At 44.9% G+C, this 22,832-nt stretch overlaps 1 protein-coding gene across 1 annotated transcript; it reads left to right on the top strand.

Moving 5' to 3' along the window:
- Positions 1-635: 635 nt before the first annotated feature.
- Positions 636-20,684, top strand: LOC115834402 (basic proline-rich protein-like). Its single transcript, XM_030809152.1, has 3 exons — positions 636-683; positions 822-1,408; positions 20,450-20,684. The coding sequence occupies exons 1-3, from the start codon at positions 636-638 to the stop codon at positions 20,565-20,567; spliced, it is 753 nt and encodes a 250-aa protein (XP_030665012.1). The 3' UTR covers positions 20,568-20,684.
- The last annotated feature ends 2,148 nt before the right edge of the window (positions 20,685-22,832 follow it).

A 22,832-nucleotide genomic window follows, 5' to 3' on the forward strand; every position in this document is an offset into this window, starting at 1 on the left:
GGTAATCTGTGTGTGAGTTAAAGGGCCGATTTCCTATAGGAACCTTCTCTTAGAAGGGATAATATTTTTAAATTAAACAATGTTGGTGAAATATATTTAAACGTAAATCACAAATTCGAAGTCTTCCAAGTATTTATTTAGTAATATGGAAGACATGAAAACTATAGTAATCTCATTTAAAGGAAGTTACTTTGATGTGCATTTGCTTTGAGGGGGCGTATGATTGCTGACCTGCCTTTGAGGGCAACCTCCTTTGACTCAGGTAAGCAGGCAAGCCCGTTTCTCTAAGGCGATTCCAACCCCACGCCCCTCAAAACCTTAAATCTTAAATTGAGTTATTGGGTGCAGGTCCTTTCTCCCACAGAACCTCCCAGCTGCCGTAACAGAGGGGCGGGGCAGAAAGACCCTGCTTTTTATTTCAGAGCTGACGTTTGCAATCCTAGTGCACCAGCAAAAAAAAAAAAGCTGAATTTTCCGCGCTCTCCTGGCAAATTGGCGTCCGCTCTCCGACGCGAAACCACAGGAAAAGGAGTGTTCAATGGCGACAGGGCGCTCTTTGAAGCTGGCTCCTCACGCGGATTCCGGCCCAGGCCGCCGCTCCGGTCCCAGTCCGGCTGCAGAGCGAATTGGAGAGGATGGCACCTCCTGCTTCCCGGGGGGCGGAAGGAGCGCCAGCGCCTAAGGTGGGTCACCTGCCAGGAAGGGAACACGCATGGTGCAGACGCACGTGGGAGGAGCACAGGTCCCGGGTACAAGTGCCAAGCTGGCGACTCAGGGAAGCGGTAGGCTCGGGCTCAGACCAAGCAGGTGTGAGGGAGTAGACGGGACGTCCCGGGTTTGCAGTGACGGCGGAGTCACCCATCCCAGCAGCCTCACCTTCTTGGAGCGCTGGTCCCTCCCCTTGGACTGAAACCCCAGGGGCCGCCGCACCGGGTGGGCGGGACCGACTACTCCCGGATCCGTGGCTGGAGCTGCGTGCCAGGCGGGGCCGTGCGGAGCAGCTGAGCGCAGAGCGGAGCACCAGGCACCTAGCGGGCCGGACTCCGGGCGGCACCCGAGCGGGCCGGGCAGCAGTGGGCGCTCGCGGTCCTCCTCTGCCCAACGCGCTCTCCCTCCGGGCCCGGCCTCCTCCGTCCCCTCCTTTTGCTCCTGCTCCTCCTCCCGCTCCTCCCCTCCTTGGGATTGAGCACCAAAACGCCCGCCTGCAAGGTCCTCTGCTCGCTGGCAGCCAGGAGTCGCCGCCACGACCGCCGGGTCTCAGTGGGTGCCTGCGCCTTCTCCCCGCCCGCCTGCCCCGGGCCATCCAGAAACTTGCTCCACCCGCCGAGGGAGCTCGGCAGTGCTGCCCATGGCCCAGCCCAGGAGCCTATTTAGGGCGCCGGACGGGCTGGACGGAGGCGCGGCTCAGGTGAGTGCAGCGCGCGCGGGGTGGGAGAGTGGCAGGACGCAGGCGTGGAGGGCTCCGAGGCGCCTTCGTCTGGCGTTCTGGACTTCGGGCAAGTGCAAAACCTAAGAAGAATCTGGGCTGGAGCAGGTGGAGTGGATGCAGAGGGAACCAGGAAGAAGAGGCTGGGGATTTTCCCATCCTCCTCACCTCCTGCCCTAGCACCTCTGCTCTGGAAGTCCCGAGGGATCGGTTGATCTGTAAGGACAGGGACCCAGATTTCTGACTCTTACTGGGTTGGATGTTTTTCCCCCCCAGCAGAGTCGGGAGGTTCGCTCCTGCTGGCCGCTTCGCGACCGCAGCTTCACCATAGGACCCTGTAGGGCAGCGAGAGCGCAGCACTCAACGGAGCCTGGGTACCACCTGGGGCCAGAAACTGGGGCGAGGACACAGCCCACAAAAGTAACTCGGCCGAGGGAGCCTTTGGGAGTGGAGAAGCCTTGATCAGGTTTGCCTTTGCATTTGGTTGGAGATAGGCATCTCCCAAGGAGAGAGGTTGAGGTGACAGCCCTGACAATAAACCTCTCATCCCCAATGCCAATTACATGAGGGTCTTGATTTTTTTCTTGTTACTTTTTACTGATTTTTTTTTTTCCCGTCGTGGGTTTCTATTTCCGGGCCCTTGGGTAGTGGCAGCGGATGGAGGTGAGAGATGGCGGGGCGCGAACCCGCGGTTGGAGCGTCTAGCCCCCCAGCTCCCAAGAAGGTTCTTATTCGCGGAGCTTGACCTCTCCAGGTGCGCTCTACCAGCCAGGGGGCGGACGGCGCGCTGCTCCTCCTTCTGGCCCCAGCCTGTCCCGGGAAGCGGAGGACAGACCCAGAACGTAGGCGGATGATGGGAAGAAGAAGCTGGAGCCAAAGCCGGGTGCCGGCGCGGGATGGGGTGTGCTGGGCTCTGCAGTTATGTGCCGGCGCTATAGGTCTTCCACTCTTTCCCTCCCCTGGGAGCCAGCGATTCCTCGCACACTCAGGGCGCTCTCTTGGGCCAAGGGTTGCATCCTCCCTCCTCCTCCTCCTTTGCAGAGCCAGTGGTACCCTTGCCTCGCCTTGCGCGAGTCTCGCTCCTCCCTTTCCCACAACGTTATCATGAGCTATTTTTATCTACAACTTGTGCCAAGATGCTTTTGGGGGATTCTAGGGAGGCCACTCCAAATCCACTGTCTTTGCGCTGCGCTCCCAGAAACAGTCTCCTGTTAGCATGGAGCAGCCTCAAGGAGTGGCGGGGAGGGTGGCCGAGAACCGAAGGAGCCAGTCCGCCCTCTTCTCCTCCCTCAGCCCTAGCCCCGGAGGGAAACCCCGCCACCACCAGCTCGGCTGCGCCTCCCGCCAGTAGCCCGGGAAGAGGGTCCCCAGACAAGTCCCCACGCTCTCGCTCCCAGGCGCTGGGTGCTTGGGGACTGCTGAGGCAGCAGCCTGGCACAGGCAGGATCCTTCATTCCCACCCGTGCGTTCTCGCTTTGCAGGCAAATCTCATTTTATTTTGTTGAAATGCTTCCACCCAAAGGTTAATTCCAGGAATTCCATCTTAAAAAAAAAAGAAAAGAAAAAGAAAAAAAAAAAAAAAAAAGGAGGGAGAAATAACCCAACTTCTGCCTCCCTGCATTTCTAAAGCAAAGCGCATCCTTTGACGTTCGGATTTTTTTCTTGCTTTCTGCATTCCTGGTAATATTGGGTAACACTGGGTGCAATTAGAATAAGCCTTACCTACTGAAATTCCAGGAGACGCGCTTGGCTGCAAATCCCTGCCCTACCCTTCCCTTCGTATATCCAGCGCTTAAATTTTCCCCCACAGGATTGCAGAAATAACATATTGAAATGGACCATTGTGTTACATAAGGTTTTCTCCAGCGCTAAGCAGAGAAAGAACAGCTTCTAAAAGAGTCTTTCCAGGTTTCGGTTAGCCCATCTAACTCTTTCCGCTGAGTTTGACAGGGATGGACAACTTCATGACTAAGCACTCTTAAGTGGAAGCAGTTAATTACAACAGCAGCATAGATGAAGATTCCTTAGTGAGGCTTATTAAACTGTGCTTCTAGGCTGTGGATCCTCTGTGAAGCCACAGGGTATACAATGCTCTGTAGTTTTAAGATGGGAGATTTTTGTTCTGAGAAGCTGGTGAGAAATTGGCACCTTGAGATGGCATCAGAAAAAGCAAAGGGTTCTTTACTTTCCTGTTATGCCTAGGATGAAGCCTCAAGCCCTCCCCGGGTCCCCCTAAAAGTTGGAGCATGTACTTTTCTTATTAAAATAAGAAATTATTTTACTGGAAAAATCCTGCGAGGATTGGGGCGGGGTGGGGGGGACTCTGAAGGGAAAAGCCACATGGAAGCTTCTCTTGCCTTGAATTGAAACTCGATGTTGACTAGAAAGGGGCTAGAAAGATGGCCTGGGTGGTGTAAATTGCTTCACCCATGCACACTGCCTTTCCGAGAACATAGCAGCTACGCACGATGGCATATCCCACCGTGGTTGCTAAATCATGTCTGTCTATGGGAGCTAAAGTTTGGAGGAAGGCACAGTAAGATGTATTGGGTGTCCTGATGAAATCGAGCCTGTAGGCTGGGTCAGTGCCCAGGCACCAGGTTTCCGGGCCTGCATCTAAGCCTGGGTCCCTGTGTTAGAGACAGTTGTTGCAGGAGAGTGGTAACTTTTTAGCAGCTTCCAGGGAAATGCAGTAACTTTCCAGCTACTGTTGGAAAAGGTCAGGGATATTCCCCAGTTTTGTTCCCTCAACCTGGCTACTTGACCTAGTGCTTTCAATTGAGGCTGCTCATTTCTTACGACAGAAGGCAAGAGAGTGCTAGCTGGATTTAAAGCCAACTTCTTGTCCCATGACCTTGGGCAACAATTTCTCCCTCCCTGAGCCTAAGTTTCTTCCTCTGCAAAACAGTGAGGAAAAGATTATTATAAGAAAGTGACAAAATGTATATGAAGTGCATTTTGCCGATTATAGAACACTTGTGCAATTGTAAAGGGTAAAAAATACAAAAAAAAATTAAGTTTTATCGTAGATCTATTTTAATGTTCATTTTAATCCTAGTTTGCATATGTCTGAGAAAATTACATATGCTAAACGTTAAGTGAGAGAGATTTCCTTTAATTGGCCAGTCTCTTCTTGTGATCACTCCACCTGAATGCTACAAGCACCAGGCCTCACTGCTTCTCAGAATGATTCCTTTCTTGTTTTCAGGATCACAGTTAATTTTCAGAGCGTTTTTCCTTTTAACATAATACACATTACATGTCTTAAGAAAATCTGTTTGAAGAGAGGGCCCTGATGTTAATTAATCAAAAAAAAAAAAAAGGAGAAAAGTCACAAATGGGGAGTGACTCCATTGGGGAAAAGTAAAACATGACCAGTGTCATGAGATGACCCGGCTCCCCCTTGTCTAAATCTTTATCAGCATCATGCACTGGCTCCCCATTGCATTTTAGGTGTTGTTCCAAACGTGTCTCCAGAACCTAACTCAGTGCCTGCCTGGCACTTAGACATTCAATAAGTATATTTGGAATAATTGAATGAGTGATTGGACTGAATCTTCACAGCAACCTTGGAGAGCAGATGGCGTCATTTCTATTTTAAGGATTTGGAATCTGCCGATCGGAAAACTTAATTAATTTTCTAAAGGTACAAAGGATTCCAGACTAGAATTCAGGCCTGTCTGTTCTTATTCCACTCTACAGTCGTGCTTGTAGTGCTCTCTCTCTTCAGACTCACTTAAAACCCTTCTACGCAGTTGGAACCAAACATCCTATTTAGGGAACACGACACTCCCTTCATAGAAGGATTTTTTTGGTGGGAGATGGGCCTCTTTCTCCTTGTTCATATCTCCCAGCCCTGAACTAGGGCTTAGTTGAATGATCCCACCTGGGGCCTGGAATCTTGACAGACTAGCTAAAGGGCACAGGGACACTGGAGTGTTTATTTACCACCTTGGGTCATGGATCAAGTGGCGTCGGCAGCAGTATGCATGTCCCAAGCTGTGGTCCCAGAGGTGCCTTTTCTGCAACACCATCTTGACGTGCCCCTGGTGCCCGGGTTCCTTTCGCTCCTTCTCGTTTTCCAATCCTGGCTTTTCAGCTTCTCGGCGATTCCTAGAGGCAACCCATTGTCTTCAAGTGAATTCCCTTTCTCCCTGACTTAGCCAGAATTGCAACCCACTGATGTACAGCCTCTCCCCATTCATCTTCAGGCCTGTCTCCAGCATGAAGCATCCTTAGCTTCCTCTACCCATGGGAAATGAAGTCTATAGCTTTTTCAGATCGTTAGAATAATAACTACTGGGCCGTAGTTTGTCAATAGTTATGTGCTACTACAAGAGGTCTAGAAAAATGAATACATTATTCTTCCAAACAATAGTCTGAACATAACAGAAATAGATCCCAGTGGGCATCTTTCTTTTCTTCTAATACATGCTTTTTGGTAGTTTTCCAGCAGGGGTCGCAAACTCTAATGCCTTCAGCAGCCAGGCAAGTAACAGCTTGAGTGGAACAGGACTTGGGCCCTGTGCCTGGGTAAGTGGGGCTTGTAGCCCAGATCCAGCACAGGGGCTGCAGGCGGGACTTCAGGTCTGGTCTTGCCAGATCTGGTTATGTTCTTTTTTTTTTTTTTTTCAAGATAGACTGTCAATTCACAGTTTTATGTGAAATCTACTCACTTTCAAGTGCCAGCAGCTAATTCAATATTCCTAAATAACACCATGTGGGCCAAACCAAACATTTCTGTGTGTAAGCCTTATATCTGTCACACAGGCCTCCAATGTATGGCCTCCGGTTTCCAGAGATATGAGGGAAATTTGGAATATGAAATTCAGGAGGGTACGTTATTCAGAATATCAAGGCAAGAATGTAGGGACGTGGAGCGCAGACAGTGCTCTAGTTAGTTACTGTTTACAGAGTGAACCTCTGTTCGGGATGTTCCTTCTTCCTATTTCTGCAAGCGGTTACAGCAATCACGTTTACTCCTATAACACATGTTTATTGAGTTCCAGCCATGTACCGCGTATTGTTCTGCTCACCTGTGACACAGTAGGGAACAAAACAGTTGGAAGTCCTCGCCCTTGTGCTTATCTTCCAGCGGAGGAGACAGACAAAACGCAAGACAGATAAGCAGAATCTCTCCTAGTTAGATAGTGATGTGCTAAGGATTAAAAAATAAATAAAAACTAGGGGAAAGTGATAGGAAACATCAGGATACTGGGGAGGAACCTTAGGCCGTTAGCCAGGGAGCCTGCAGTTCAGTCTCTGGCTCAATATAACCCAAAGTTAAGTTTCATTATCCAACATAAAATATTTTCTATGTGGGAGTTTGATTGTCTCCTGGGACTATCATCTGTTGGGTAGTTTTGGATATTGAGCTATACTCTCAATTTTAATAAAATTGACTATTGAGCACATTTATTGTCTGTCATATACCCGGCATTGCATTACATGTTAGAGTACATTGATGAACAAAACCAATCAAGGACTACTCTGCAAGGAAATTATAGACCAGCATGAAATACATTAAACATGATCTCAAATGATTAGGCAACTAAAGTGATTGAGGACTGTGGTAAGGATGCCTTAATTGTTGAGTTTTCATACTCAGAACTCTGACGTTCAGCACCTTTTTTTTCTTTTTTTTTTTTTTTTTGACGGCGTCTCGCTCTTGTTGCCCTGGCTGGAGTTCAGTGGCGTGATCCCAGCTCACTGCAACCTCTGCCTCCTGGGCTCAAGGGATTCTCCTGCCTCAGCCTCCCGAGCACCTTTTAAATTGATCATTTGTTTTGTCCCAGGCACAGTTTACATCTGTGCTTATTAACTTACTTTAAGCCTGCTCCCATCGTCCATGGAAATTTTTTTGAGGCTTTAATTTCTTTATCTGGCAATGACATTTTTATTATAAAATTTCATTTCGCGTTATGAGAAGTATGTATTTCTAAAAAATGTGTTCCAAGTGTAAAGTGTGCTTGTGCCCTTGGAGACTCTGGTACACCTTCTCCCAAATCTGCCCCTACATTTGCTATTGATTGTCGTTCACAAGGCAGTTGTGCAGGAGATTAAGAAATAGTTCTTGTCGTTGATGAATTTACAGTTTCCTATGGCGGTCAGATAAATAACCAAGTCTCTGCCTCTCTCATGAGATGGACCATCCCAAGAATATTTCCCTTTCATCACCTTATTTCTTTCTTTCATGGTAATAATTTCTTCAGTAACATAATTGGGTAGCAAGTATGTTTATGTGGAGTCACCTTGTTACTTGATTGGCTTATTTGCTTACTTTCTCGCACTCTCCCACCAGAGTATGTGCTCCAGGAGAGCAGGGGCCTGGAAGTGTGTGTTTGCTCCAGTTTCTAGAATAGTGTATTGCTCAGAAATGAAGAAACAGGCGGCATTTCTGTCTGGAGGAGTTAGAAAACGGTTCATGGTGGAAGAAATATTTAAGAAAAGAGAGACGTGGTGAGAACAGCCAAAGAAGAATGATAAGATGTAGTCAAAATTGCATAGCCCTCAAACCTTTGTTGAAAACTGATTTGTCTATTTTAGGGATTCCCAATACGGTCAGTCCAGCTGAATAACTGGCATATTAATATAAGCCCTTTGCTGAATACATCCTGGTCTGCTTGTGCAAAAGCACTCTGGCATGAAAAGAATGTAGTAGATAATTCCTTACTTTCACATAATGTGACAATACCCACTGCCTCCTTTATCTCTCGTACCCAGCCCTGTGAGGGCTGCAGGGGAGCTCTTACCATCTTCATTTGCTATTTAAGGAAACTGAGGTCCAGAAGTGAAGAAACTTTTCTTAGAGATGCCCAAAGTAAAGGTGGCAGACTCTGGATCCAGGGACAAGATTCTCTACCTGCTGTGAGCAGTTGGCCCAAGGTGGAGATTTGTTAAATCCCTGGAGAACTGAGTACCCCACATTTTCTATAAGCAAAGAAATACATTTAGATGTGAAACATTCACATCTCCTTTCATCCCTCAAGAACTTCTATTTCAGCATTTTATGCCTTGTCGAATTTCCCCTAGAATTCCTGCAGATGAAGTACTTGTACATCCTGCAGTAGGTTGTTTTATGTAAATGTCTTCGCTCTTTAGTTTAGGAGGGTAAATCAAAGTTCTGTATCAGCTGTTAAAATACAGTGAGAGAAAGGTGATTTCGGATGCAGCTGAAATGAAAAGGCATGCTTGCCTAGCTGTGTTCTGAAAAATACATACTTGTGTGGCAGGAAATGAGAGTGGGCTGGGAGCCTCCTCTGGAAAGCTGGCTTGCACTTTACTTGAATTACTTCTAAAACCAGATCTCTCCCAGTGTCCTGGGTAGGAAGGTGGGGGAGGGTGTTGGTTACAGATTTCTGAGATTAGATTTTGGAGCTATTTTTGTGGTTGAAAGAGCTTGGCTTTGGAAGTCATGTATGTTTGAATTTCTGGCCTGGTTCTTACTGGTTGTGTCACTCTGAGTAATAGACAATTTTTCTGGGCCTCAGTTTTTCTCCATACCCTAGTGAGGACTGAGGGAGATGGCCAATATGTAGTGCCTAGCACAACGCTCAATGTGTTTTTTCTTGTGTAGATTTGCCAGATTCAGCAAATACAAATACGGAACACCTAATTCAATTTGAGTTTAAGACAGACAACAAATAATTTTTTAGTATAGTATGTCTCAGATACTAAAAAGTAAGAAGTGTGTCATGTTTATCTAAAATTTCAATTTAACTGGACATCCTGTATTTTATTAGCATCCCTATTCTCCTGGTAGCAGTTCTGAAAGATTCTTTTCTGAAAGTTCTTGTGCCATAGGAAGATAAAGAAAGCAGTGTAGTCTTCAAGGTGAAATGACTTGTCCAGGGAGTGGGGTCCAAGGTGAAAGAGAAGGGCTGTTTTCCTTGGTGAGCTAAGCAACAGAACAATCAAACCAAAGCAAGCTTATTTCTTTGCTTAAAAGGACCAAAAGAAGTGTAGAGCAAAACAGAACTCTGGGCATTGAAGAAGTGAGGCCGATTCCTGCCTATGTCACCAAAGCACAAGCCAGATTATTCTCAACACCCTTCAAGAGGAAGGTATTTCAACCCCGTGAGGCCACCAGGGTAGTGTTCATTCCGCTAAGATAGAACCTTATTAAATACTAACATTGCTCCAAGCTCGTTACTGTAGGGCTGGAATTAGAAAGACTAGCCTCACACAGCGTTCCACTGAGCACACTGAAGGGATACTTTGTGCTTTGAAAACTCACACCTGAAATTCCTCCTGCAATAAAAGCTAATAAAACTGTTAGAGAGCTTTTCAGACTTGCTCCCCCCAAAAAGATGAACACAGATTATAAATTGAGTCTGAGATCTCTCCTGCGACTGCTGGAGCATGCTGTTCTGAGGAGGGCTGTGAAAATGTTGCATTTCCATTTCAGGTGATAGACCGATGGGGAACTAAATTAACAACAGTTTTGTTGCGTGTGGTCTTTCCAAAGCAGAGTTTCATGCTTTCTTCAATAGTGAGGTGTTGCTCATGCCAAAATAACCAGTTCCTGTTGCGTGTAATATCAGTGACTCCTCATTTAACCTGAGCTGCTAACTAGCAGGGTGTTTACATGAAATATGGGACAGAAAGAAGGTAGAACAGCAGTATGATTAGTGTGAAGGCTTAACCAGCCAGAGAGATCTGGTTAGAATCTGCTATGCTACTTTGCAGCCAGGCCATAAGAGGTGAGCTACTTTATAGCTCAACGTCTCAGGCTCCACCTCCGCAAAATAGGCTTAATTAAAATTATAGCACAGATTTTATTTCATGTGCATTAAATTAACAAGTTATGTCATGCACTTATGCGGTGTCTGGTTCACGGTCAGAATTTTTTTTTAAAGGATGCCATTAATGATGAGGGAAAGCAAGGAAGGCCTCTGGATTGCGAACTCAATGTCCTGTCACAAAGACCACAGACTAATTTGTTTTTTCAAATTATATTTTTAATGGGTTAAATGTGCCCCCACCATATATGTTTTCTTACTGGAAGGCCCCTACTTCTTCTTTTTTTTTTTAATTTTATTGTATTTTATTTTACTTTAAGTTCCAGGATGCAAGTGCAGAACATGTAGGTTTGTTACATAGGTAAACGTGTGCCATGGTGTTTGCTCCACGCATCAACCCGTCGTCTAGGTTTCCAGCCCCGCATGCATTTGCTGTTTGTCATAATGCTCTCCTCCCCTCTCCCCAACCTCTGGCAGGCCCCGGTGTGTGTTCTTCCCCTCCCTGTATCCATGTGTTCTCATTATTCAACTCCCACTTCCGAGTGAGAACATGCGGTGTCACAAACTAAATTTTATGCATCATGTTCATGGGAGAGTGTCTCAGTCTTTTGCCCTTTGTTTCTTTAGTCTTAATTTATATAATTCAAGTAAGCACTGTTGATTCATTTTCTAGGCCAACCAATGAGATGCAGCAATGTAGCAAAATATGGAAGGAACAGTGAGGGGAAGATGCAGAAAAAGTACAAGGAGAGGAAGAGAAGTGGGGAGATAAGACGAGATGGACAGAGGGTGAGAGAAGGGAAAAGAATACAAGACAAGAGAACAGAAAAATCATGAAAAGTAGAAAAAAGGATTTGAAGAGCATAGAAGTCCAGCGACGTTTTGAGACAGGGTGGTCTTCAGCAGCCCCTGAGTAAACCCCAATGCAGCCAGGCCACTGAGAGTGGTACATGCCACTCCCTCTCCCTGCCTCAGCAGAGCTTCTCAGGACCCCAACACAATGCCTCATGACCTTGAGGGAAAGACGTAGAAACTGTAGTGTTCCAACTAGAAAGCGTATGGAGCATGATAGGAGCAGCGAGCCATGTGCTTTCTCCCCAGTCTGTTTCTGTGACAGCTGAACGTCGCAGATGAAACCTGAAGGCAAGGGACCTGAGTGCCATCTTGTGGAGGGACAGGCCATGGTGCCCCTGGTGGTCCTCTCACTGTGTGGGGATTTGGTTTGGTTTTAATGGTTTGCATGGTGTATCCTGGCCTTCCTCCTCTCCCTAAGCCCCACCTGCCTGCACCGTGGGAACTGATCCTTTCTGGGGTGATGAGTACATTGTCACCAGTCATTCTGTGATGCAGGATCATTCTTGGGGCCAGAGCTCCATTCGCCATGCAGTTTGAAATTCATGGTGGCTCTGGGTACGAGAGACTATTCCCTGATCCAAAAGGGAGTGTAGTATTTGAAGCATTTGATGACAGGGAAATGACTTTGCATAGTTGAACCTTGGTCGCCTTATCTGTCAAATGGAATTATATTTCCTTATGGACTTTTGTTGTGAGAATCACATTTCATAATGTATGCAAAGCACCCATTAGAGAGCCTGGTATGTAGTTAAGTGTCTATAATGTGGCACTTAATAGCAATGATTATTTTTCTTGCTGGTAAGCCTGATTTTGATTGAAAAGCAGATTACAAATGTCATCATAGATCTAGCTGCTTATTGCCTTCCAGTCCACCTCTGCCTTCTGGCCGATCCTCCCCTCCAGGTGGCTGAAGTGCCACAGTGTCCCAAAGCAGCTGATCTCATTACTCTGCTCTAAAGTAGGAGGGGAGCAAGGTGCAGAAGGGCTGGGAAGAGAGAGGCTCTCTTTTAATCACAGAGGAAAATCTTTCTCAAATGCCAGAATATTTTCCCCTTGTGTGCCCTTGGCCAAAAACTAGGTCACAGGCTCACAGGCAAAATCATTACAGAACAGGAAACTGAGGCACAAAGACATTTGAAGCAGTGAAAGAGGAAAATGAATCGAATATGGTAACTCTGAATTGATCCCTCTTGCCTTTGGGCAACAATTACACTTCTGTTTGTATATTACAATTGGAGATTGATCCTGCTCAGCTTCATCGCTTCTCTTTTACTGCCATCTTCAGCTAAAATACAAATCTTATATCTTTCTGGCTTCTGTTTTGTTTTTCCTTCCCAGCTCTGTCATTTTTACAGCCATTTGCAATCTGCAATATTTCTCTATGTTAATCTCTCTTGCTAACCTGTGAAATCTTTGTAAAACACAAATATAATCAGGTTATTGCCCAGTCCCGTAGTTCAGAATGTTCCATGGATTTCCATTGTTCATGATATTAATGTTTAAGTGCAGGACTTTTAGATGCAAGAAGAGGTCAAGTCCCAGCCACATCACTTCATCACAATATCACCTTGGGCAGGTGAATAATCTCTCTAAACTTCAGGTATTCTTCCATGATTTTTAATTATGTATTTTTCATACACTCATTTATTAACATTTAATTTGTTCTAATAGATAAAATTGTAGGAGGATGGGGACTTTGTCTAGAGCCCCCCCCCACCAAAATCTGTCTCTAATCTGAACCAATGCCTGGCAGACAGTGGTCACCCAGGAAATAATTGTGGAGTGAAAAACCGTGGAACCTAACGCCCTCTATTTCATAGAATAGCCAGGATTAAATATGATAATGCATGTACTGATTATTTTAATTATAATGCATTTGATTAACTTAGAATGTTTAATACACATAGTGGGTGCTTGAAAGCTGGCTCTCCTTTCAGTTTTTTTTTTTAAATAATAAAAGTAGTACCAAAATTCAAGTTCTGCAGGATGGCTCTCACATTCTAATTTATTAAGCCTTATCATTAGCCAGTCTCTGTTCTGTATACATACCTCATAATCTGACCTCAGGACCACCCTTTGTTCCCAGATAAATCAGGAATGTGAGCATTCACACCCCTACACATACTGTTTCCTCTGCCTAGAACTTTTGTACGTTTTCCCTTTTCTTATCAGGTTCAGACTGTATCATTCTTTAAGGGCTGTCTAGCTCTGTCCCAATACACTGCTCCCTCTCCATAGTAAATCACAGCATGTGTGCCTTTTGCCTTGGATCTCGCTCTTCCAGGCACTCGCTGGGACGTGCTTTCCTTCCTAGTTGGAGTTCAGCCGGGCCATGCAAAAGTGAGGGGAACTGAGGTGTGGTCACCTGGCCTGAAGCTTTAAGAGCCAGCCCATGCTTTGTGCCAGATCTCCTCCCCGCCAGCCTGGTGACTGGCACTACTACAGAGAGTACCTGCTCTGTCTTTCTGCCTCTCTGAGAGACTCGAATGAGCAGTGTCCTGCCACCAACCCTCGTGGGACAAACAGCCAAAGGGAGGAGGGACAGAGATGTAGGTGTTGATCTCAGCCTAACCTGGCATACCCTGAATGAGGCACCGCCTCTCCAGTGCTCCTGGAGCTCTCCACATTGTGCAGGTGACGCTGTGGTCATTGCTCGTTGACTTGGCTGCATCCCTCAGGAGACAGCTCCCAGAGAGCAGGACAGAACCCCGGTCAGGCCCCTTCATGCCCCTTCACACCTCTCGTGCCTAGTCCGGAGTGTAAGTCCTCCATCCCTGAGTGAAATATAGATTTATGTGGTGAGAGGCGATGAAAGGAGGGGCCTTTGGTCATTGTTGTTAGGAAGTGAAAGTACCATTATGATAAAAAGAATTACCAGTCTTTGAGTGGAGGCAGATCTTTTCGTTCGGATTGCCTGAGTTCAGATTGCTGTCCTTTGTCATCTCATGAAGGGTTTAAAGTGACCTGAGAAAATGTCCCCTGGGTAAGGTCAATGCTACCTGCACTCTGTCCTTCCCTGAACTCTCTCATGGGAGTTCTTATGTGCATCAGCCCTTCCCCAACCAGGAAGGCACCTGTTCTAGGAATGTTTTTACACTTTCAGTCATACTGGAGCAGCCTGCTCCTGCCGGCTTCTCACCCCCAGACGAGTCTCCTTAGCTGCACACATTTCCGCAGAAGCACTCTCTCTGCATTGTCATCGGGTCATTTGGTGACATAGACCACTGGGCCCTATTCATTTAGACAAACCCATGTGTTTGGTTTAAGATTGTCATCACCTGCTACTTTTCCCTGCTTTAGTTCTTAAGGTTCTCTGCTAAAGGCAGCACAAAGGCTAATTATCTTATGATAGTTGTCCTTTAAAAACACTAGATTAACAGCCACTTTATGCTTTTTATTCTGTCTTTTCTTTGTCGTCTGTCTCTGCATAGCTATCAATAGAGGAGCATTTTTGTGCTTTCACTGGAGAATGTTTCTTTCTTACTCATCAATTTTCAGAATGTTGTTTCTTTCTTATGACAACTATTTAAGCAGACAAAAATAGTTGTCGTTAAACCTAAATTATTACTAATATTTTTCTTTCACTTTTCTCTTCAAGTTAATATCATTGAGCTATTATTGACTGAGTGAATACTATTGAGCAATTATTTATTGTGAGTCTATCATATGTCAGGTGGGCTAAAATGATTTTTCTGTAATATTTTACTTAATTCCACCTAAGAAAACAGGCAGTGGTCCCTTTCTTCAAGATAGGGAAATTAGGCCCAGAGTGAAAAATAGCTTCTTCGAGGGCATGTAACTAACCCAGAATGCAAACCCAAGGTAATTTAAACATGATTGCTTTGATCTTTCTGCCCCATCCATTTATTTCTCTGTTTCCCTATTTACATACTTTAGCCTGGACATTAGTTCAAAGTGTTGAACTTTGTTTCTGTCCTCACCAGACCCCTGAACTTTCCTCAGGTGCCTTCTCCATGAAGCATATTCCAAATTTCCTCATCCCAACCTCCTTAATGTTGATGAAATAGTGTCTATTCCACAGTTTCTTTCATCTCATTGGATTGGTAGTGTTTGTTTCCAAATCCATCTTTCCCCTTACACAGTGGGTTCCTTGGGATGGGACCTCATTTTCTTCCTACATTTCTGGGCTTGGTTACCTATGACCTGAGCAAATGACATCTAACCCTCATCAGTGTCTGAATTTGCTAATCTTACATTGTGGGAGTGAGGAAAGGGGATAATAATTGTAGAAAGAAATCCTGGATTCCAACTCAGTGACTCACAGTATTAAAATTCTCTCTCTCTATGAATCTAAGCATTTGAAGAAAAACTGTGAAAAACCAATCCAGAAATCTCAACACAATTTCCAAAGCTTATTTAACATGAACTACTGTTCTTTGGCCAAGCCTACTCATCTTCCTTGGCATGTTGGACACTAATGAATCTGTTGGTTTAGATTTGATATCAATCTGGAATACAAAGCCAGGCCTGAGTGTTCACACAAGCTAGTGGGGGAAGTAAATATGGTTGTTAAAGTAGAAAAGCAATGGGACTGACTTGACCAAGGCAGCCACAGTCAGTTTTATTCTTTAGACGCCTCTGAAAACTCGTCTTTATGGTAGTATGCTATGGGCTAGAACATTTCAGGACCTCTAGGCATTGCTTCCTTCATTAATGTGCTGATGACCTTGAGGAGGTTGTGAGAAGCAGGAAGTCTTGAAAACTTAGTTCATCGTTGGAACAATCACACATGTGTGTACATGCGTACACATACACAGAGAGAGAGAGACACAGCAATTATATGCCACAGGCCCGTCTTGAAAGGAGATGGAACCAGGACTTGATGAGTGAAACTTGCTAAGGTCCCGTCAAATCTAATGAACATGATGGAATAAAGAACAACATAGCAAAGGCTCTCTTGCTTGCAACTACACTGCCCTGCAAGTGCCTGACTGCAGAAGCTAAGCATGGTCAGGCCTGGTTAGTACTTGGGATGGGAGACTGTCCAAGAAGATCCAGTGTTCTGTGCTTTAAAAAAACGGAAGGAAAGAAGCCTATCTCATGCAGCCTCCTGCTTGTCCTTCATTTCTCCTGCCAATATCTTTGCTTTTCCTTCTTCCTTACTATGATTTAGAGGAAGAAATACAGTTATTAGCAGATAATAACTCATGTTCACATGGTTGTTTTTTCAATTTTGAAACACAAAGCAATCTATTTCTAATTGTAGCTCTGCTATCGTTCTTCTTATCTCGTAACACATGAATAAGACCAAAATGGTTTTCATGTAGATCTCTTAGTCCATTATTGATGAGTCTCTGTGCTCTTCCCACAAGCATCCTGTCCTTAGCCCTCTCACAGCCCTAACCCTAATGTGATCATGGCTGTTTTTGTTTTGTTTTGTACCTTGTCTCCTATTGTTCCCTCTCCACACCCTATACACTGCATGGTCCCAAGCTGTTTGAGGGAAGAGACAGGGTGGGTGTCAACTGTCTCTAATTTCTTAGTGCCTGATGCACCGTACATTTATTTAGGCCTTGACTCTGAATTGTGGATTCTGTCACACCATGATACTTTACAAAGTTTGCTTCTCCATTTGCTAAGGAAGAGGCTAAGTGTCATATGTGGTGCAAACCAGGAAACTAGACCCCTGTGGCAGCTCTCAGTCCTCGGCTCTTTTCCCAAGCAATTCTACTTACTCCCATTTGTCCATACCTCATTTAAGCAAGCAGAAGCCTTAGAGCAAACTGCCTTCCTCCAGCCTAGAAGGTGATTAAGCTGCCTGTTTGGTGTGGGGATAAGGGAAATCTTATCCCACCACATGCCCCAGGTTGAAAGGATTCTCTTCTAATGGTATGTTTTATTGTCACTGAGAAACTTTTTATATAATACTTATCTTAGTTAATTAGGGCTACTATGACCAAGCACCACAGGCCGGATGGCTTATGAACAACAGAAACTGACTTCTCACAGTTCTGCAGGCTGGAAGTCTGAGGCCAGGATGCCAGCATGCTTGGGTTCTGGTGAGAGCCCTCTTCTGGGTTGCAGCCCCTGCTGAATTCTCCTTGTATCCCCGCATGGCAGAAAGAAAATGAGCCAGATTTCTGGCCTCTTCTTAGAAGGGCGCTAATCCCATTCATGAAGTCTTCACCCTCATGACCTACTTACCTCCTAAGGGCCCCACCTCCAATACCATCATGATGGGGATTTGATTTTAACATATTAATTTTGTAAGGACACAAACATTCAGTCCGTAGGAGTACAATGCTTTCTTCTTTGCCTTGTTTCATTCTAGTAATGGTTAAGCATTCTTCATAGATTATTTCTCAGTCTAACTGACCCACCTCTCAATCAGGTCCTAGGTTCAATGAATACTCATTGAATGAGTGCTAAGTATGATCTGAGTAGAGTCAGATCAGCAAGTGCAGTTTGAGAGGCCCTACCCAAGGAAACAGCCTCTTTTCCACTAAAGGCTGTATTCTTCCCCCTCCCCATCAAGAAGACCTCAGCAGCTTAGAAGTTTGATATATGGTGCTACCTTTAACCTATAAAATGTTAGATGCCCACATTGGTGACAAAACTTTGTGGTTAATTTTTAACAGTAATCAATTTGGCTAGGAATTTTGGATTCCGTAGCTCTTGGAAAATTCTCTTGAAATTTTGGATTCCAAGAGAGCCATGGTCTCTTGACGTGATCAACCCATGTTTCTCAATCCTCTAAAGCATTCATGTTTTAGATTGATCTTATACAATCTTAGAATTTACAACCCAATCGTTTCACTCTGTAAACAAGGCTTAGAGTAGCCCTGTGTCTTGCTTACCATCACGTGGAAGTCAAGACAGAACCAGGGACTAGACCCTAGCTCCTATCTCCCAGTTCAGCACCCTATTTACCCTGGTGATTTGGCCCTTTCGAGCAAAGAAGACTTTGTGGATATGCATCTTATGTGTCTGAATGATTGATTACCTGAATAGAAGCTTTATCAACTATTGGGATATGAAAGTCTGACAGTGACAAAAACTGAAATTTGGTGGGAGTTTTCTACGCCAGCCCCATTCTTTAATACTTCACACAGTCACATCTCCTTTGATCCCCATGACAATCCCATGAGGTTGGTGCTGTTACCATCCCCATATTTCAGATGGGAAAATGCATATAGAAGTCACATGGCTTGCTCTTGGTCATATAGAGTCAGTATGGGTGCAGCCAAGTTTCAAACCCAGGCCCTTAATCACCATCCTCCCTACTCTGAGCTCCTGTAATTCATCTTGATGATTCCTGAACTTCTTCTGACATTACTTTGAGTAATAATAAATAACATTTTAAAAGTATCAAATGTAAATCATTTTGCATCAACATTCAGACAGAACGAATGACCAGGCCACTGATGGATTAACTTGACATACACCAGTGCATTTAATCTGAAGATAGTGTAATTATAATAAGAGATAACAAGAGATTACAGAGAGGGCTGTGTGGAGTGCACGATCTAGTTGTTGTTTCTCTGGATAGATTACATGGCATTTAAATATTTCAAGATTAGCAAGATGATAAAACAGCATCTCCTGTTTAAAGTAAAGCTTGAGTCAGAGGCAAATGAGATACTAATTTACTTGTAGAACCTTAAGCATCAGTATAATGAAATATTCAACTTGAATGACACTTTAAAAACATTTCAAGCAAGGGACAAATGGAAATCACAGTGGTGTGTATATGTATGTGGGCCAGAGGAAAGAACCATGTACTATTGCTTTATTTAGTGCTATCATATGAACTGCAACAGTGTTTTCAATATAAAATCAAAACCTACTAGGGCATACTACTTGTATTATTTCTATGCCAGTTTTCCCCTTGAGCTCTTTCAGGCATGGATGCCGCTTTGTCATTGCTCTACCCCTGCTGTTTTTCATGGTGCCTGGCAATACTAAGCACTCTCTTAAATGTTTCTTTTCAAATGATCATGATAAACCAAGAGCACACATACCTAAAAAGAAAGATAATAAAAAGTTCCTGGGCCAAAGCTGAACAAATGTTTCCAAGTTACGCCTTAACTTTTCTCAAGTCAGAGCTTGTACATAGTGAAGTGACACTGCTGAGGTTTAAGTTCAGGACTATATGCTTCGTCCCAATGCCAGGGTTATTTTTCCTCTACATTTTTTATTTTTTTTTGAGATGGAGTCTCGCTCTGTCGCCCAGGCTGGAGTGCCATGGTGTGATCTTGGCTCACTGCAAACTCTGCCTCCCAGGTTCAAGCAATTCTCCTGCCTCAGCCTCCTGAGGAGCTGGGATTACAGGCACATGCCACCACGCCTGCTAATTTTTGTGTTTTTAGTAGAGACGGGGTTTCACCATGTTTGACAGGCTGGTCTTGAACTCCTGACCTCATGATCCACCTACCTTGGCCTCCCAAAAGTGCTGGGATTACAGGCATAAGCCACCGCTCCCAGCCTCCTCTACCCTCTTTCTAAATTTCTAGGGAGAGCACTGCAGCCTCTCAAGCTGTGGCTCCTGTAGCCTCATCCACACCAGCACCTGCCATGGCCTGTGCTCACCATAGCACATCTTAGCATAGGCTGAGGTTTTCATTGTACCCTATTTAGCTTTTTCTCCTACTGCCCTGAATGAATGCTCCCGTGGGACTTTCTCCTGAGCAATGGCCAAGTTTTCTCCAAGATTGTGTTCGAACATGATCTTTGCAGTGAGGTCCTTCCAGGCCCTCCCTGACCCTCTGCTAGCTCCCATCTCTTTCCTCTGGGCTCTTGAGTTTCCATGGCTGGATCTATGTCTACTCCGAAGTCTAGTCATTCATTCCTTCCACGTGCATCTTCCACATTATAAGGTGCTCCTTGAGGACAGGGACGGGATTATTTCAGTGTCCCCAGGGACTCAGTACAATTTTAGAAACATCATAGATGTCTTGTAAGAGTTTGAATGATCACCTATGGGCAAAGCATAGACCTTAGGCATTGCTCTTTGCAGACTTGCCATTCAGTCTTTTTTATTTTTATTTTTTCCTTTTCTTCACTTTACTTGGCAACTTATATCCATTTATGAGATTCCTAAAAATCAGCACTTTTCACATAAATATCCATAGTTGAGTTTTGAAAAATGTGAAGATCAGACCACTCTGGTCCCTGGTCTCTGACAATATCTGCCAGAGTTGGCAGCACCTGCTTCTTTAGCCAAACTACACACACAGCTGCTTGCCACCATCTCCCACCAGCCAGCCGGCTTCATACATAGATGTCACCTGCCCAAACCTGGAAGCATCTGAGTGCTGCCCCTGGAAAGACACACAATGGAGGAAGTCCTAGCCAAACTGTTTTGCTTTACTAATTATTCTGAGGACCATGTACTAGTCAGCTAGGGCTGCTATCATCAAATACTGTGCAATGGATGGTTTAAACAACAGACATTTATTTCTCACAGCTCTGGAGGCTGGAAGTTCAAGATCAAGGTGTCAGCAGAAGTGGTTCTTCATGAAACCCCATTCCTTGCTTGCAGAGAGCCACGTTTTGGCTGTGCCTTCACATGGTGGAGAGAATGAGAGAGAGAGACAGAGTGAGCTCTGTTTTATCTTCCTCTTTTTATAAGGACACCAATCGTGTCAGAATGGAGCCCCACCCTTACAACCTGATGGAAACCTAATCATCTAAAGCCCCCACCTCCAAATACCATCACATGGAGGGTTAGGGTCTCGACCTATGAATTTGGGGAGGACAAAAACATTCAGTCCATAACAATCTGGCTCAAGAAATGAGACAAATCATCTCTCCCTATTTGTCCAAATTGTTTCGGGGAAACAATTTACTTTGGTTTGTATAAGTTTATTTTCAGCTGTGAATTATTCCAATCCTCCTTACCCAAACAAAAAAGGACAGATTTCCATGTGTATGGAGGTTTGTGAGACGCAAATTGGGAGACCCATGTTTCTGACTCAGTTCAGTCCCTGCAGGCCTGACCTTGGGGTTCTTGTTCTCTGCTTACCTCAGTTTCTCTATCTGCAAAATGATAAGGCAGAACAAAATGATGGTACATGGCTGTTTTGCCTCTGATGCCTTGTGTGTCTTTCCTGACCAATTCTGGGTTAACACAAAAGATCTGTGGGTACTCACCATCTGCAGGCTGATAGATGACCATCCACCCCAGCCAGGGGAGCTTCTTCAGCTTCTTCAGCTAAGATGGTACCTCTCAGAGGCTCAGTCACACCTGGAGCAGGGGCCAAAGCCATGCACCCCAGCGTGGGCTCAGGGCAGCCCAGCTCCTCTCTCCTGTCTGCTATGGGGCCCCTCTTCCACTCAGTTGCACTGAGTAATAAGAGAAGCCCCATCTGTCCGCCCTCCTGTCACAGAGCTCTGCTGCACAGTGCCTGAGCCAGTGTGTTTCTGCTTCTAATGAAGGATTTATTTAGGTCACTGCTGCCTTCTGTGCACAGCAATGCAGATTAAACATGTTGAAAAGTAACTCCTCCTCTTCCTTCACTGGGGCCTGCCTCACCACTGCACACACCTGGCTGCTCATCATTCATTCAGGATCCCTTTATGAAGGACCCACAGCCACTGCATGCCCTTCCACAGAGAGCTAAATTATTTCTATGTGTCACTGTCCTTTCTTCTTTGAGCCTCTGTCTGGTTGAGTCACTGCAGTACTTTGCATCATGAACAAATGTGTTTGACTAATTATCATCCCAGGATCCCATTTATACCACCCAACATTTTTTTTTTTAAGGGACAAAAATAACTACCATGATTTGAGAGCTTACCACAGGCCAGACAGTATGGCAATGCCCTAAGCATGCCACATGTACTATTTTATTTAATCCTCACAGTAAATATGTAGGGCCAAGACATTCAATCTCAAGCTCTGAGTTTCAGGGCTGTCTTGCAGATTTCAAGTTACAGAGCTAACATTTGAGACTGGGTTTTTGGCTCTAAATCCTGTTAATTCCCAGCATCTTCCCTCCATCTCCCGCCTCCCCAAAATACAAACTCGGCAGCCAAAATAATCCCTATCTATTTTGTCTACCACAATTGTTTCAGTCCTGGAATTAAAAATATACTACCCCAACAAACAGTAGAAAACAAACAAATAAAAAAACAAAAGACATTGCCCATCTCTGCCCCAGGCCAAGAGTATCAGAATCTGAATTGGCACCCACATTCTAAGCTCACAGGGGCCTAGCCATTCCAAAGACTATCGAGGGTTAGATCAGCTCCTCTGAGAATTTATGAGGAATACAGAATCCCAGGCCTCTGCTCAGGCCTCTTGCATTAGAATCTGCATTTGTAACTGGCTTTCCAAGTGACTTGCGTGCATATGCATGCTTGGAAAGCACTATGCCTGATAATTATAACTTGCGGCCACAGTCCCTCCCAAGAGGAAATCTTTAGTTACCGCTCATGCGAAGTTTATATCCAGATCCTTGGGCCGTAATCCTTCGCCTGAATCGGGCAATAACATTTTGTGGGTTGACTTCAGACTACCTATGGGACAGGTTGCATTTATCATTCTCATTTTATCAAGGAGCACTTAGAGGCTCACAAATAACACTGAGATGGGAAACCTTATCCCAGGTGACCACACCACGCTGCCTTCCTTGGCTTGCCAAGGCATCTCCTTCCTTCAGTTTCAGAGAATTCAATTTACTATCAAGTTAAACTTTTTGCAAATATGGCATCTCTCAGGCATGCAGAGGATTCAAGGAAGCATAGAAAGCTAGAGGAGGAGATATTCGAATAGTCCTCCTCTTTTTCAAGGAAAAAGTGGGGTTCAATGACTCTAACTTATCCCCCACTGCATAGTAAATGTGGTC

The sequence above is a fragment of the Nomascus leucogenys genome, unplaced genomic scaffold, assembly GCF_006542625.1.
Source record: "Nomascus leucogenys isolate Asia unplaced genomic scaffold, Asia_NLE_v1 001191F_48948_qpd_obj, whole genome shotgun sequence".
Taxonomy (NCBI): Eukaryota; Metazoa; Chordata; class Mammalia; order Primates; family Hylobatidae; genus Nomascus; species Nomascus leucogenys.